Source organism: Macrobrachium rosenbergii, chromosome 43 (genome assembly GCF_040412425.1).
Source record: "Macrobrachium rosenbergii isolate ZJJX-2024 chromosome 43, ASM4041242v1, whole genome shotgun sequence".
Lineage (NCBI taxonomy): Eukaryota > Metazoa > Arthropoda > Malacostraca > Decapoda > Palaemonidae > Macrobrachium > Macrobrachium rosenbergii.
In genome coordinates, this window is record NC_089783.1 from 47,663,291 (window position 1) to 47,678,457 (window position 15,167).

At 40.2% G+C, this 15,167-nt stretch overlaps 1 protein-coding gene and 1 long non-coding RNA gene across 2 annotated transcripts in view; one reads left to right on the top strand and one right to left on the bottom strand.

Annotated features, from left to right (window-relative positions):
- LOC136828869 (serine/threonine-protein kinase 16) overlaps window positions 1-15,167 on the top strand; it is a 31,498-nt gene that overhangs the window by 12,530 nt on the left and 3,801 nt on the right. The window contains exons 6-8 of the mRNA XM_067087148.1: window positions 1,236-1,380; window positions 10,655-10,809; window positions 14,633-14,767. Of these exons, the coding sequence (XP_066943249.1) occupies window positions 1,236-1,380; window positions 10,655-10,809; window positions 14,633-14,767 (435 nt within the window). The remainder of the gene's footprint in view (window positions 1-1,235; window positions 1,381-10,654; window positions 10,810-14,632; window positions 14,768-15,167) is intronic.
- The window catches only part of LOC136828871 (uncharacterized), a 29,208-nt gene continuing 15,195 nt past the window's right edge, over window positions 1,155-15,167 (bottom strand). Inside the window, exon 3 of the long non-coding RNA XR_010850246.1 lies at window positions 1,155-1,420. This is a non-coding gene — a long non-coding RNA (uncharacterized lncRNA). The remainder of the gene's footprint in view (window positions 1,421-15,167) is intronic.

Genomic DNA, 15,167 nt, shown 5'->3' on the forward strand with positions numbered 1-15,167 from the left:
GAGTCCCTTCTACTTATCTACCCTACTAATTTGTAGTTCATGCTAATTATGATTAGTGGGTTTTGTGTAGCTGTATTTTTTCAACACAGCTGGTTTTTATATAAGTAACTTACCAAGTAATTTATATTGCTACTAGTTTCACTTGATTGGCAGCTAAAATTTTGAAATTTGCAGGTCGTGCTATTTTGTTTGGCTAGGTGGCTAACCCCTCCCACTTTCGGGGTAAGAGAGGAACAACTAACAAAAGGATTCAGTTTATTTCTGCTGGCTAATGGCTGTACACCAGCTTTTAGCAGAAGCTGTGATTTTGGAATTTGTCTTTTCCGATTGCTGTTTCATCGTTCTGTTGTATTCTTGCTTTGATAGCCTTTTGGCATTATTAGATAGAGTTAGACACTGTTTTTTCCATTACCATATTGTAACTTTTGTTTAATTAGTCTTATACTTATTTACTGATTGTGACTTTAGTTGACTTGTTTTAAAAATGTCAGACTCAAGTTCAACTAGCCTCATGTTTGACCAAGAAACCATACGATTCTCATTCTATCTGCACAGAATGTAGGGGACAAGTTTGTTCAGTAGATTTAAGGTGTGATGAATGTACTGACTGGGACAGTAAGAAGTGGAAGACTTTAAGATCTCATTTAAATAAACTAGCTACAGATAAGAATAGGAAGGCAACAGCTAGATGGATTAGTAAGTCTTAAGAATAGGAAGGCAACAGCTAGATGGATTAGTAAGTCTTTAGCTAGTCAGGAATCTCCCATTGATCATGATATTGATAATGCTAATGTCAATATTGACGTTCTTGTAATTTCTGTTGATTCCGTACCCAGTTCTCCTTCTGTCCAACCCAGTTCTCTTGCTTCCGAACCCAACCCCATGGCCATTGTCATGCCTTGAATTTTATATTGTTCTGCATGAATATCATAGCTTTCCAATTAGCTGAGCTGTATGTAAAGATATTTTCTGTTCAAGAGGAGCTAGCATGTAACATGAAGTCACCAAGGAAGCAGTCTCTTCTAACAGTTGAAGTACCTTTGCCCCATTAATCCTTATGAGATACTCTTTATATTTAGATTAACAGGCACATGTAAAATTTATTTTTGTATAGGTAAAATGGTTTTTTAATATTTTGGGGTAAAATACAATGGTTTTCTTTTATAATTTATTTCTCTAAAACAGTTTTGACTCCAGGGAAGAAACATTTCACAAATCAGTAATTTCTGTTTCAGGTGATGGTGCTATCCATTTTCCGAGGAATTTGTGAGGCTGTCCAGTGTATGCATTCTGCCAAGCCACACCCTCTTGCTCATCGGGATATAAAAACATCTAATGTTCTTCTAAAGGAAGATCTCACTCCATTGTTGATGGACTTGGGTATGTATATGATCTTGGTAAGTTAAGAGAGTAGCCACACCTGTCAGTAGAGTAATTATTAATACTTCACTACTTGTTGCTTGAAATAACATTTAACATAAAATAATTTCATAAATATAAAAATTATTGATGCCTCTGTAACCAGTCAGAGAGGTAAGAGGGGGGCCCATATCATAAGGCAAAAAATCTTGTGTTCATGCAAAGGCAGACTTAGCTTATACCTATACCTTTTGTGTTGTACATTAAGAATCAGTCTACATAATACTTTAATGATATTGTTAAATAAATTGGCAGCATCAGTTGAATTGATTTTATATAGAGTCTTTTCAATTTTACATAATTCTTTTCTCTTCAATGCTAATGTTAGAAAAAAGCTGGCTAGTTTTCATATTATGGGTGAAAAAAAATTATACAGTTTTACTCTGTATATATATCAGGCAGAAAATGAAAAGCAGAATGAGGTTTCCTTAGGGTTTCTGGCAGGAGGCATTTGACAGATGAATTCCTGAGGTTGGAAGTCAACGTTTCTGCCAACTCAGTGGCTATCTTCAAGATGGGCGAGTAGAATCTGAAGAGGGAGGTTAGCAGACAGTGTATATAGGGGCCCAGTGCTGCAGGCACAAGGAGCACAGAACTTCTCTTGGTAGGGGATTAATGTGCCTGAGCAAAGGCTTCTAGACATCAGTGGTTGCACCTGTCTCCATGTACGAGCACTGGAGAAAAGTGGTCCTGGAAGAGTTCCTGCCAAAGTAGATGGGGGCTCCTGATTGGTCTGCTTGCTGAGTCCAGGAATGCCTGCAGGTGGCACCTTCATGCCATTATCACTAGGAGGAGAGTCTCCATTGTAGTGTTGAGTCTGGGCCTTCTCCTTCCTGATGTGTAGGGCTTCCAAAGGAGGCACAGGAAGTGATGGTCTACCACACTATTGATAATTTTCATATTATGCTGTGTGCAGCTCTTGCATGGTTGTATATTATGCCCTCTTGAACATGGCAAGAAATCCTTTTGGAAGTGCACAGTGAACATACTGTTGTAGGAGTCAAGACATTCTTGGGGGTTCTGAATTTGAGGGGGCTTGGTTGCTAGTTTTCTTTTTGCAGTAAGTGAGTGATGTGCTTGATCTCCTTTTCTGGGTCTGCCACTGGTTGTATCCATTGGAAGCCGGATGAGATCCTACCAAATGACCAAGTTTCAATGGTTCACCAAGAACTCAGTAGTCGACAAAGTGCATGAACGACAGGATCTTCGAGATGTTCAGTGCCACCTCCAATGCCCTATACCAGCTAGTGGTTGTAGGAGACCCCAATCTGTTACATACTGTATATCAGATTGTAAAGGTGCACAAACCAGGTAACTCTTACACCCAGTTATTAGCCATATCCTGACCCCGTTGTACCAACTTGCAGGGAAGATGAATGCCATTATGACCTCTTATGTCACTGATGATCATAGTCAAAAGTCTTTTGCCGAGTTCTTGGAAACCCTCAAATCAGCATCCCTGGAGGAGGAGTCATCACCTTGATGGATGTGTAGTCACTCTTTATTAACATACTTGTAGATGAAACGATCAAATAATAATCGTTGATTACATCTGCAGAGACCTGCCACTCCATCTTTGAACATTCCAGAACATGTACTCCAAGTACCCTTTGCAGTTTGCATCCAAAGGCCCCTTTTACCACCCGTATGTACACTCAAAAGGATGGAGCAGCAATGGGTTCTCCCTTCAGAGTGCACCTTGCCAATTTCAACATGGGTGCCAGGGTAGTGATTATTTGCCATCAGAGAAAAGCCACTGATGTATATCCTTATCGATTATACCTTTGTTAGTGCCAGCACTGAGGAGGAAATAAGAGTGCCTGTGACATGCCTTCCATGCCCACAGCTGTCTCAGTTTCACCATAGAATACAGCCTTGATCATTGCCTCCCCTTCCTCAGCATCATCATAGAGCAATGAGAGGAATGTTATTGTTGTACACTAAAACTTTGAACTTGGGTATGTGCCTGAATAGAGAAAGTGAGTGTTCTGAGAGCTGTAACTACACCACCACCATCAACGCCTTCATCAGAGGAGCCCTCTCACACTGGTCTTCCTGGACAGACATACGCAAAGTTGGAGTGTATTGCCCAGGTCTTTACAGACTACAGACATACCAATTGCAAAGTTGCCTGATGCATAGTTAGAACTATGGGATAGCTGTACCAGCAGGAACCTCCCCTTGCTGTCCCTGAAGACAACATGCTCTTCTGGGTGTATGAGAAATACAAGGAAGACAATTATGCTCTTTAGACCATCATCAAGGGGAACATCAGCCCAGCAGACCCAGAGAAGCCCAAGCTTGTCATTTACTACAAAAATCAAGAAAAGTAGCAGCCTCATTATGAGAAACAAAACCAGCCTTCTCCATGCAGAACCCCTCAGAGTGCCTTGACACTTACATCAATATGATTAATGTGCACTTCCCCAAAAGGATCTCCAGTTCAAGAGGGCATTGCATTCACCCATGTCAGAGCTGCACATAACACCAGAGTAAAAAGAAGTGATATAATTCCTAACATCAAACTTTTCAACTGTGCAGCAGGCCATTACTACCTGTGCCTCCTGGAAGTCCTACACATCAGAAAGGAGAGGCCCAGCCTCAACACTATGCAGGAAACTCCTCCTACCAATGATGGCCCTAAGGGTGCTGCCCACAGACTTTTCTGAGCCAAACGAGCAGACTAATCAGGAGCCTCCATCTACTGGCAACAACCCTCCCCAATTCTCATTGGCTGCCTGGGGTAATTCTCCTTGGGCGGAGCCTACACGTCGGGAGAGAGAGAAGCCTAGTCTCAGTACTACACAGGAGACCTTCCTCCTCCTGACATCGGCAAGAAGGGTGGCACCCAGTGGCACTCCGGATGAGCAAACCAATGAGGAGTGTCCATCTGTGAGCAGCAATACTACACTCATGTACTCCAGTTTAAGCAACCATGGTTGCACGAGGGTAGGCTCCATCCAAGGAGAATCGCCCCAGGCGGCCAATAAGAATTTGACTACCTCAGAGCTTGGTATAAATAAAGCCACACAAATCCTGTGTCTCCAAATTCATCTCAACCATCCAGATGACGACGAACTGGCTTGTCGAGACATGTCAACAGAAGAACTGCAGAAAAAGTACCAAGAAAACCCAGAATCCATCTACTGGTAAAAAAGATGTCCAAGATAAGACCCTGTGGAACTCTACAGATTTACAACACCAGATTTCAGTAACCCTGCTCTTATTAGAATAAAATTCTGCTGTAGAAACACTGTTTAAATCCACGGAAATATGAACACTGGCCAGTTTTTTACCAATATTGATGCAAGAAAGGCGAACTATAAGAAAAGTTGAAAAAAAAATATAAGATAAATTTGCACAGTGCAGCCATCATTTTCAATAGAATATTATTCTGTTGAAAAATTATTATTATTATTAGTTTCAACAGCATTTATTTTATATAGTAAATGCTCAGTTTGCCTTATCAGTTGCTTTTCTTGCACTGGAATGGTTGCAAGCAATTGACTGATATTCATATCCGGTGGTTCAGTGATGTGTAGGATGTAGTTCTTGTGGGGTGTCGACTAGTTTTGCCCTTCTCATTAGGGCATCATTCAGGACAGGATCGCGGGATGCAATGGCTGTAATGTGTGGATTTTTCATCTTTTTTATCCATGTCTGTTGGTTTGTGGAGTTAGTCGCTTCATTTTCATTGGCTATCCAGCCGTGACGTCATCGGAATGGCGGCTCCTGATTGGCTGTCTTCTCCTCGATCTAAGCCTACTGCTGATTGGCGATGGTGCAATTTCTCGAGGAAGGCTGGTTAACCAATCGTTCCCAAGGTGAAGGGCGGGGCCTCTGCCTTCCTCAGGTGTTGGTAGGCCGTCCTCGGGGCGAGGGTCAAAGTCTTCCTCAGCGTCGGGGCGTCTTTGAGTCGTAGGTGGGTGCGAGGGGCGATCTTGCAGGTCGTCCTTGAGGTGAGATCTCACTAGGCAATCACCCTTGGTGCTCTGGAGGTCGTCCTCAAGGGGTGTAGGTTGGGATGCAGGTCTTGCCTGGTTGTCCTCGGCTTTCCTGATGGCTGCAGGGAGAAGGAAGGTCTCCTGAGTCATATTAAGGCTCGGTTTTTCCTTCCCTATGTGGAGCGCCTCTAGGATGCAAAGATGACGAAGGTCGGGGGTGCTGTCAATAATTTCGAAAAGTCCGACAATGTCGCTGCAACGGATCCTCTGGTTGTGGGCAGTCTTACAATGATTAAAGATGGTTCCCTCCTGGTCAAGGCAGGAGATCCGTTTGGAGAGGCGCATGGATGTCATGCCAATGTAAGTTCCGTAGCATCCTCAGAAAGGGCACATATATCGGTATATGACATTCGTCCTCTTCATGGGATCTTGGGGAGGGGCAGGATTGTTCTTCATCACTAGACTGCACGTCTTCTTGCTCCTGTAGAAGATAACCAGTTGGATCTTCTTGCTGCTGTCGGAGGGGGCGACGTTGTCCCTAATGATATTTTTCAGGGCCCGTTCATCCTCCTTATATCGTGAGTGGTAATTCCCTTTGTAGATGATCACCCCCTTCTACAAAGGGAATTACCACTCACAATATAAGGACGACGAACGGGCCCTGAAAAATATTAGGGACAACGTCGCCCCCACCAACAGCAGCAAGAAGATCCAACTGGTTATCTTCTACAGGAGCAAGAAGACGCGCAGTCTAGTGATGAAGAACAACCCTTCCCCTCCCCAAGATCCCATGAAGAGGACGAATGTCATATACTGGTACATGTGCCCCTTCCGAGGATGCCCCGGAACTTACATCGGCATGACATCCATGCACCTCTTGAAACGGATCTCCTGCCATGCCCAGGAGGGAACCATCTTTAATCACTGTAAGACTGCCCACAACCAGAGGATCTGTCGCAGCGACATTGTCGGACATTTCAAAATTATTGACAGCACCCCTGACCTTCGTCATCTTTGCATCCTAGAGGCGCTCCACTTAGGGAAGGAAAAACCTAGCCTTAATGTGACTCAGGAGACCTTCCTTCTCCCTACAGCCGTCAGGAAAGCCGAGGACAACCAGGCAAGACCTGCATCCCAACCTGCACCCCTTGAGGACAACCTCCAGAGCACCAAGGGTGATTGCCTAGTGAGATCTCACCTCAAGGACGACCTGCAAGATCGCCCCTCGCACCCACCTATGACTCAAAGACGCCCCGACGCTGAGGACGACTTTGGCCCTCGCCCTGAGGACGCCCTCCCAACACCTGAGGAAGGCAGAGGCACCGCCCTTCACCTTGGGAACGATCGGTTAACCAGCCTTCCTCGAGAAATTGCACCATCGCCAATCAGCAGTAGGCTTAGATCGAGGAGAAGACAGCCAATCAGGAGCCGCCTTTCCGATGACGTCACCGCTGGATAGCCAATGAAAATGAAGCGACTAACTCCACAAACCAACAGACATGGATAAAAAAAGATGAAAAATCCACACATTACAGCCATTGCATCCTGCGATCCTGTCCTGAATGATGCCCTAACGAGAAGGGCAAAACTAGTCGACACCCCACGAGAACTACCTCCTACACATCACTGAACCACCGGATATGAATATCGGTCAATTGCTTGCAACCATTCCAGCGCAAGAAAAGCAATTTGATAAGATGAATTGAGTGTTTACTATAAAAAATAAATGCTGTTGAAACTGTCATTTTGTTTAACAAAACCTGTATTAAAGGTCTTTTTCCTAATTATTATTATTATTATTATTATTATTATTATTATTATTATATAATAAAATAATAATAATTATTAATAATATTATTATTATTATTATATAATACAGTAATAATAATATTTAGCTCTCACAGGGTTGACCTTTACTCATAATAAAATTTAGGGTTTTTATTTATTAAAGTACTATAAAATTTTCTAAACCATTCATAATAGGGTTAATGGTGGAGATTGACTAGATTTATGTAATTTATTCCCAAACTTGACATTGTTAAATATATTTGGACATTGTGTAAGATATTTAATTTTTAGTGTTACTTTACATTCTGTATATATATGTGGACTGGATCATGTGGGCTATTCATCAAAAATATCCAGGGGTCAAATGAGAGAGACCAGTTATAAGGTAAGTGTGTGGCATTCCTTCTGATATGATTAACATATTGTATTGCTCTCTCAATTTGTTACTGTCAGGTTCATTATTCCACAGATTCTGCCATTTATTGATTATAATAGGTTTTAGAGATTATATTAGAGGAGTAACATGTAATCATGTCACAGTATTTGTACCTTTTTTTTTTCAAGAGCTGAGTAGCAAGGATAAAAAAGGTTGAGAAAGTTAACACTGAATCATAACATGCTGTTGGAGCATTATGAAATTAATCAGAGGGCATAATATGAAATGACATGAATATTCTTCAGGGTATTGGGACAATTTTAAAGGCAACCATGATATGTTACATCTCACACATGAACATGGGCAAATGAGCTCAGGAAGCATAGTGCTGTAGCTCACCGAGATAACGGATAAAAGCGTCCAAGCCTACACCGGTATATCGTTGTATATACTGTACTGTATACGTGAATGCATGTTTTTGCTATAAATCATATTTAAACCCTGTACCCCTTAAACCAAAATGCTTATAATTGCCTAATTTAATAGTTCAAACAAAATATACCTTAAATTATCAAACTAAAAAATTTAATATCGTTTCAAACAAAAATACACCCCAAACAATCATCCCAGAACACCCAAACTCATCTTACATTACCCTCCTACAACTGTTACTCTTAAGTATATACACACCTACAATGCTTATAACAATGATTTACTAATTAAAAATATTAATATTAATGTAAACACAGCAAAATATCTATATAATACAAATTATAACAATGATTTACTAATTTTAAAATACTGTATTAATGTTAATGTAAACACAGCAAAATATCTATATAATAAAAATTAAATAAATCTGTCATACAGAAGTATGACAACTAATCAAGTTACTCCAGTATATGTAAGTGAAGTTGTTTTCTCTCAGAGTACTGAAGTCATCCCGTTTTCCTTTTTGCTATACAGTAAAGGGTATATTTATATAAACAAACAGTACCCATAAAGTAAGAAAGAGGCCTTGTTAATATAAACTGCAGGACAGTAAAAGCTTTAGCATAATTTTTAGAGTTGAAAGCAATGTAAATTAATACAGAAACAGTAACAATAACAAATTTTACCTAGCTGCACAATAAACATGGAAAATATTTGAGTAAAATAATAAAAATAAATGAAATTAGCCTAGGTCTAGGCTATTTTATAATAATGGCTGTACTCACTTTGAACGTGGAATGAAGATCGTAAGTCCCTCTGGGTTAGTGGCAGGTGTAGGACAATTTTCCATGTGGTAGTGGCAGGCAAAGGGCAACGATTTATTCAGAATCACTGCCCCCAAGAGTACCTGAAGCATTCCAGGGAGGGCCTCACATCAATCTTCTTCCTCAGCGTTATCAATGATGAGGCGAAGGACATGGATGGCTGGGGGATGGAGGAAGGGATAGTAGCAGAACTTGTCACCGGCATCTTGGGCCTAAAAAAAGTTTCGATCTTTGGCTGCATTCTTCCAAAGCCCTGCAGACGAAGATCAAGCACAAAGTCTTTTAGCTGACGGAGGGGGTTATAAAGACTGGAGATGTGTGGCTCAGTATGGTCCCCCACTAAGGCCATTAGTACGCCCAGGTACTGAGCCATCTCACCCAGCAGCACCTTCTTTCACTGAGGTTCTTCCTCATCGTCGCCATCGTCGCCACCTTCTACAGCAGCATCTTCAGGCATTACTTGCTCGGCTATCTCTTCCCCTGTGAGTGTCTCATAACCAGGATCAGCTGTTGTTTCCTCTAGCCACTCTTCAACATCCTTGACCTGTAACTCCTCTTCACCTGCTGCTTGAAGTTGATCGAGGATGACATCCTCAAACTCTGGAAATTGATGATGGAATCTTTGTTCTTCAGCAGTTTATTCCAGCCATTTTGCAAAGTGGATAATTTCCTTCGCCCAATTATGGAAAGCCGAGTAAAGATTGAAAGTCTTCATATTGGCGGGAGGCCGTTGTCCTGATTTCTTCAGTGCCCTCCATCACACAGAGCACCTCCTTCAGGAAGAGCCCGGTATAGAGCTTCTTTACTGCCACAATTATTCCTTAATCCATTGGTTGGATCATTGATGTTGCATTTGGAGGAAGAAAAGGACAATGAACTTGGCCATATTCGCTAACCAATCCTTTTATGTCAGGATGAGCTGGTGCATTATTGAGGAATCAGTAGGGCATGAACACAGTCCCAGGAAATCTTAAGGGTCTTCATTTGGTACTTGATGATGGAAGGGATGAAATAATTGAAGAACCAATGCTTAAAGATATGCATGGTGACCATGCATTCTTCAAAAAATCATACAGAACTGGCAAGTCACTCGTGTCGATGTTTTGGACGCACCATGGCTGTTTTGCCTTGCCGACACACAGAGGCTTGAGTCGGTGCATCCCATCAGCATTCGCACGGCAGAGGATGGAAATTCTTTCTTTGCTTATCTTGTGGCCTTTTGCCCACTTTTCTTCTCGCATAACATATATACGATCAGGCATTGTCCTGAAATACGGCCAGTCTTGTTGGTATTATAAACTTGAGATAGCAGCAAGCCTTCGTCCTCAATCACTGTTAAATCTTTTCTCTGAATTTTGCAGCAGCATCTTTGTCAGCAGACAGTGTTTCTCCTGACACTTTTGGCCTATACTTTACCTGCACTTGAAGCAAAAGGCCCAACCAACTGATACTGTGAATTCTTTTAGTTCAGCATGAACACTCAATTTCTTGGCAGCCTCAATGAGCTCTTCAGCACCGATGTGGACTCCTGCTGTACATTGCTGCTTGTACCATTTCAGTATCATTTCCTCAAGTTTGTTGTTGTCCAATACCCTTATAGATTTTCGAGGAGCACCAGCTTTGTCCCCTCCATGTAGTAGCTCAACCGTGCCTCTGTAACCAATGCTGTTATGGCAGTTAAATTTTGGATAAATTATTTAAATGTACTGTAAGACAGAATACTTATATAAGTAGTTTTTCAAGTACTGTAGTACTGTTTTACTGTGGCAGTAAACTTATTACTGTGAACGTTGTTGGCATTAATTTTTTACAGAATGATTGAAGTAGGTTTATTAGGTTAAGGTAAATACATTTATGTTTATGTCTTCTAGGGTCTGTGGCTAAGGCACGGGTTGAGGTGAATGGGAGTTCAGAAGCACGTAAACTACAGGATGAAGCAGCTGAAAGGAGCTCTATGCCATACCGGCCTCCAGAACTTTTTAATGTAGAATCTTTTTGTCATATTGATGAAAGAACAGACGTTTGGGTATGTGGCTTTATGTTAGTTTTCACAAGTAGAACATGAAATTTTTCAAGAATTTAGTTCCAGGCATGCAAACCATTGCCTTAAAATGCCTTACACAATGGTTTGAAGTATTGACTGGTCATATATTCATCAGAGGAAGAGAGTATACTTGGCTAAATTGTAATAGGGGTCGCCTGTGGTGGGGCTGGTCATCCTACATTGCTTGTTTACTTACATAAACATGTAGTTTCGTTCTAAAGAGAACTCTGTTCCTTGTTCCTAATTGAAGGGAAGAGAAGGGGTGACCTCAATGTCAGGCAATTTTTTTATATGGAAAACATATTGTTTTTATATACAGAGGTTTGTGGGGGTAAGGGGGAAGCACCTGCACTCACCTAGTTGTACCCAAATCTGGTTGCTCTCAGCAGGAAAAGAGAATCGTGGATCAGTTGTGAATGCGAAAGATTTCTGTCAAAATACAACTTTTGAAAAATTGACAAATGAGACCATCCATTGATGGCCCAAGTCATAACTGCTAATGTAAGGAAATGGAAACAGAAATCTACTACCATGAACCCCACTATCTAAAAAAGGTAAATCTCTGGCAGAAGCAGATATCCACACCGAAAAACAGTATTCTAGCAAAGGGAGGACAAATGGCCTAAAACAGGTTGTATTGATTTTATCACTGTCATAAATATATTAACTGTGGAAGCCAGAAAGTTGTACCTAAAGTCTTCTGACTTTAAAGAGATTTAGGCGTCCTTGTTCGTAATTGAAGGAAAGAGAAGGTGTGGCCTCAATGTCAGGCAATTTTTTGTATATGGAAAACATATTTGTTTTTATATATAAATGGGTGTGGGGGGTAAGGGGGAAGCACCAGCACTCACCTTGTTGTACCCAACTCTGGTTGCTCTCGGCAGGAAAAGAGAATCATGGATCAATTGTGAATGCAAAAGATCTCTGTTAAAATACAACTTTTGAAAAATTGACAAGCGAGACCATCCGTTTATGGCCCAAGTCATAACTGCTAATGTTAGGAAACAGAAATCTACCACCATGAACCGCTCTACCTAAAAAAAGGTAAATCTCTGGCAGAAGCAGACATCCGCACTGAAAAACGGTATTCTAGTAAAGGGAGGACAAATGGCCTAAAACAGGTTGTATTGATTTTATCACTGTCATAAATATATTAACTGTGGAAGCTGGAAAGTTGTACCTCAAGTCTTCTGACTTTAAAGAGATTTAGGCATCTGACTCAATTTCTTTTTGGCCTAAACATCTCACAGGGAACCAGTCTCTGAACAAGTGGCTTTTAAATCCTTGCTAACCTCTCTTTGGAAGACTCATAAGACTGGAAAAGTTGGAGATAACATCCAATTCAGTGTCTTGAATTCCCACTGGGAATCCTGAACAGTGTCTCTGATATTGTGGTGCTCAGTATTGAGGACTTTCTTGAAATTGTAATGCTCAGTATTGAGACTTTCTTGAAATTGTAATATCTCCTTCCAAAACTCTAACCAGCCCTCAAACATTATCTCCTTATTAGGCACCCAGTCTGATTTGGTCAGGGCAGCCACATTGTCACCATCCAGCAAAGGTTTGGGAGTCTCTGATGATGTACCATCATTGTATTAGAAAGAGGAACTACATGGGGAAAAAGGTGATCCCTGATAGGGTCTTCCTCAACACATTATTGCCTGAAAGAGCCCAGATTCTCTTTCAAGGGATCATTCTTATATAAAATCAAAGGCAGTGTCCCTAGGCCCCAGGTTAAGAAGGAAAAGCTCAGTGGGAAGGTCCATTTCTTGCCCAGTTTTTGGGAGATCTTCAATTCCAGTGTCTTGGTGTACTGGGCAGGATGTGGAATCCGTTCAGAAATGGAGGGGAATATTTTCTGCAAGAGCTCTGCCAGAAATATGTACTCTACTTGCCGACCATGCTCCCACTGAAACCTTGGGCCCAAAAGACTAGTCTTAATCAAGCCCTAACATCATGGTTTGCTGCCAGGACCATGTTACATATTTTCAATGTGCTTGACAACTAACCAAAGTCTACTTATGCCTGCAAACAGTGGATCATGCAGTTTGGAGTAGAGTAAACAACTTTTTGGTTTAGTTTACTAGAAGCTCCATAGCAAGGAAAAAAATAAAAAACTACCAGAAACAGTACAATGCCAGCCATATTTATGCAGTAAATATTGCACACTGTTATGACAAGGACCAACATTGTTGTAAGTACATGACCATGACAACTAGGCGAGAGACAGATTCAGTGGGTGATGTTCCTCTGATATAATTATTGGTGTCATCCGTTTAAATTATGATTGAACCAGAAGTACCATTACAACTAATATATAAAGTATGGAAAATCTCTATCCTACTATGAAAAACCATGAATATATATAAAACTGGTTTTACATGTTTGAGATCTTGACATCTGATTAAGCAACAAACACAACAGTGGCTGACATGCATAAACCTAGACGAATTTCTATAATGATACACCCTTTTTAGGCTATGGTATTCTATAAGAACTAGCCTATTCTATAAGAACTAGCCTAGTAAATCAGATTTAAAATACAAATGTGGGGGTACAGCACTAAATTCAAAATATTACCAACTATGATAGTATTGTTGCAAAAACTTTTAAAAAAATTTTACAGGAGCATTTCTATGTTTGTATGGTAAGGTATTTTATATTGAAAGCTAGCCAAGTACAACATACGTAAATTATATTGGGTGGTGCCTTATTTTAAGTTGCTGTATTATTAATTACAAGTATGTATTGTACATATTGGGAGTGCATGTCAAGGTCAGTACTACTAAATACTGTGATTTAAAAAAGGAAGCCAAGACTAAAGGCCTAATAGCCCAATCCAGAATCCCACTTTGAGAGATGCACTGGCCAGAAAATTTGACAGTTATGCCTAACTGCCAAAAACATAAGCAGCTGAATTTTTTATGGGGCTTGAGAATATGCACTTATCTTTCCTCAGCATTTGGGCAGAAAAGTACAATAGATAGTTGGAGGCTAGAGCAAACCAACTTTGAGTGTTTTCACACTGGCAGGCCTAAGAGTAACAGCAAACATGGCTGACTCGAGCATTGTTGCCACATATATGTAATAAGGGTAAATGTACAATACTGAAGTAATTACTGTAGGCAGGGGAGAGAGGCTTCCAGCTTTGAGTCCTCTTATATACTCTATCACTGTGTCAAAAGGCAGTATTCTGGCCAACTCAACTATAAAAGAATGCTTTGATATTGATTGGTCTGTCTTATGAAGCCCGTAGCTGGACCCCATGACTGACTCCTTTAAGGACAAATGGGCTATCCTAACAAAAATACAAATAAATGTAAGAGCACCTACAGACATAAGAAATAAAAACTATGTTGTATGTGTGCGTGTTTGCTGATCTTGTCTGAACATGTTCTTGCAGTATTTTATTATTTTCTCTCTCTCTCTACAATGAAATGAATAATGAAATCTTTTATTTTTTAACAATCTGTGTAAAGTAGTAAGGTATCACAAAAAATGAGTGAATTATGGTCGTTTACACCCAAACACATGAGCTATGCTAGTTGAGTGGAATTTCTCAGGACCATCACAACTTTTTGTTATAGTTATCTTATGTTGTCATTTGTAGACTGGAGTGTCTATGCATTCATACAATTATACTTGGTTAAATAACTATTAAAAACAAGCAACAGATCATTTATATATTAAGTTCATATAAGTTGACATTTGTCAGCTGAATTATACTTACAATAAAGTCATTCAGCAATTTACATAAATTTAAATGTTTCAACAGAGTTAAATGAACTGTCATTTTTCTTTCCAGTCTTTAGGATGCCTGTTATATGCACTGTGCTTTTACAAATCTCCCTTTGATGCTGTTTATGAGCGAGGTGATAGTGTGGCCCTAGCTGTTGTCAGTGGCAATATTAAATTCCCAGATACACACATCTATTCTGAGGTATGTTTTAATATATAGTTCTGTATTAAGACAATTTTTTCAATGCTTTAATAAAGCCTTTTCATGAATTGCACAAGACTCCTAGACATGTCAGTCCACTTAAAGAAAAAGAAGATAGGTTTCTCTGGTAGGATGGCACTTGCATCTAGAGTTCCTTAGCTCCTTCTAACCTAGTAAATTGATATGTCTATGATTTGCAAAATGGCAGATGAATAAGCTATGTTAAAGTAATGGGTATGGGATGAAATTTTATTTTGGTTCTAAATAGATACTGTATTAGACAAATCCATATTAATGGATACTCTGTTTGGCAAATATGACCCTAGTAAGAAAATTTCTTACCTATATGCTTTGATTTTAATCTTTGATGAACTTACTAGCACAATATTTTCAATTCTCG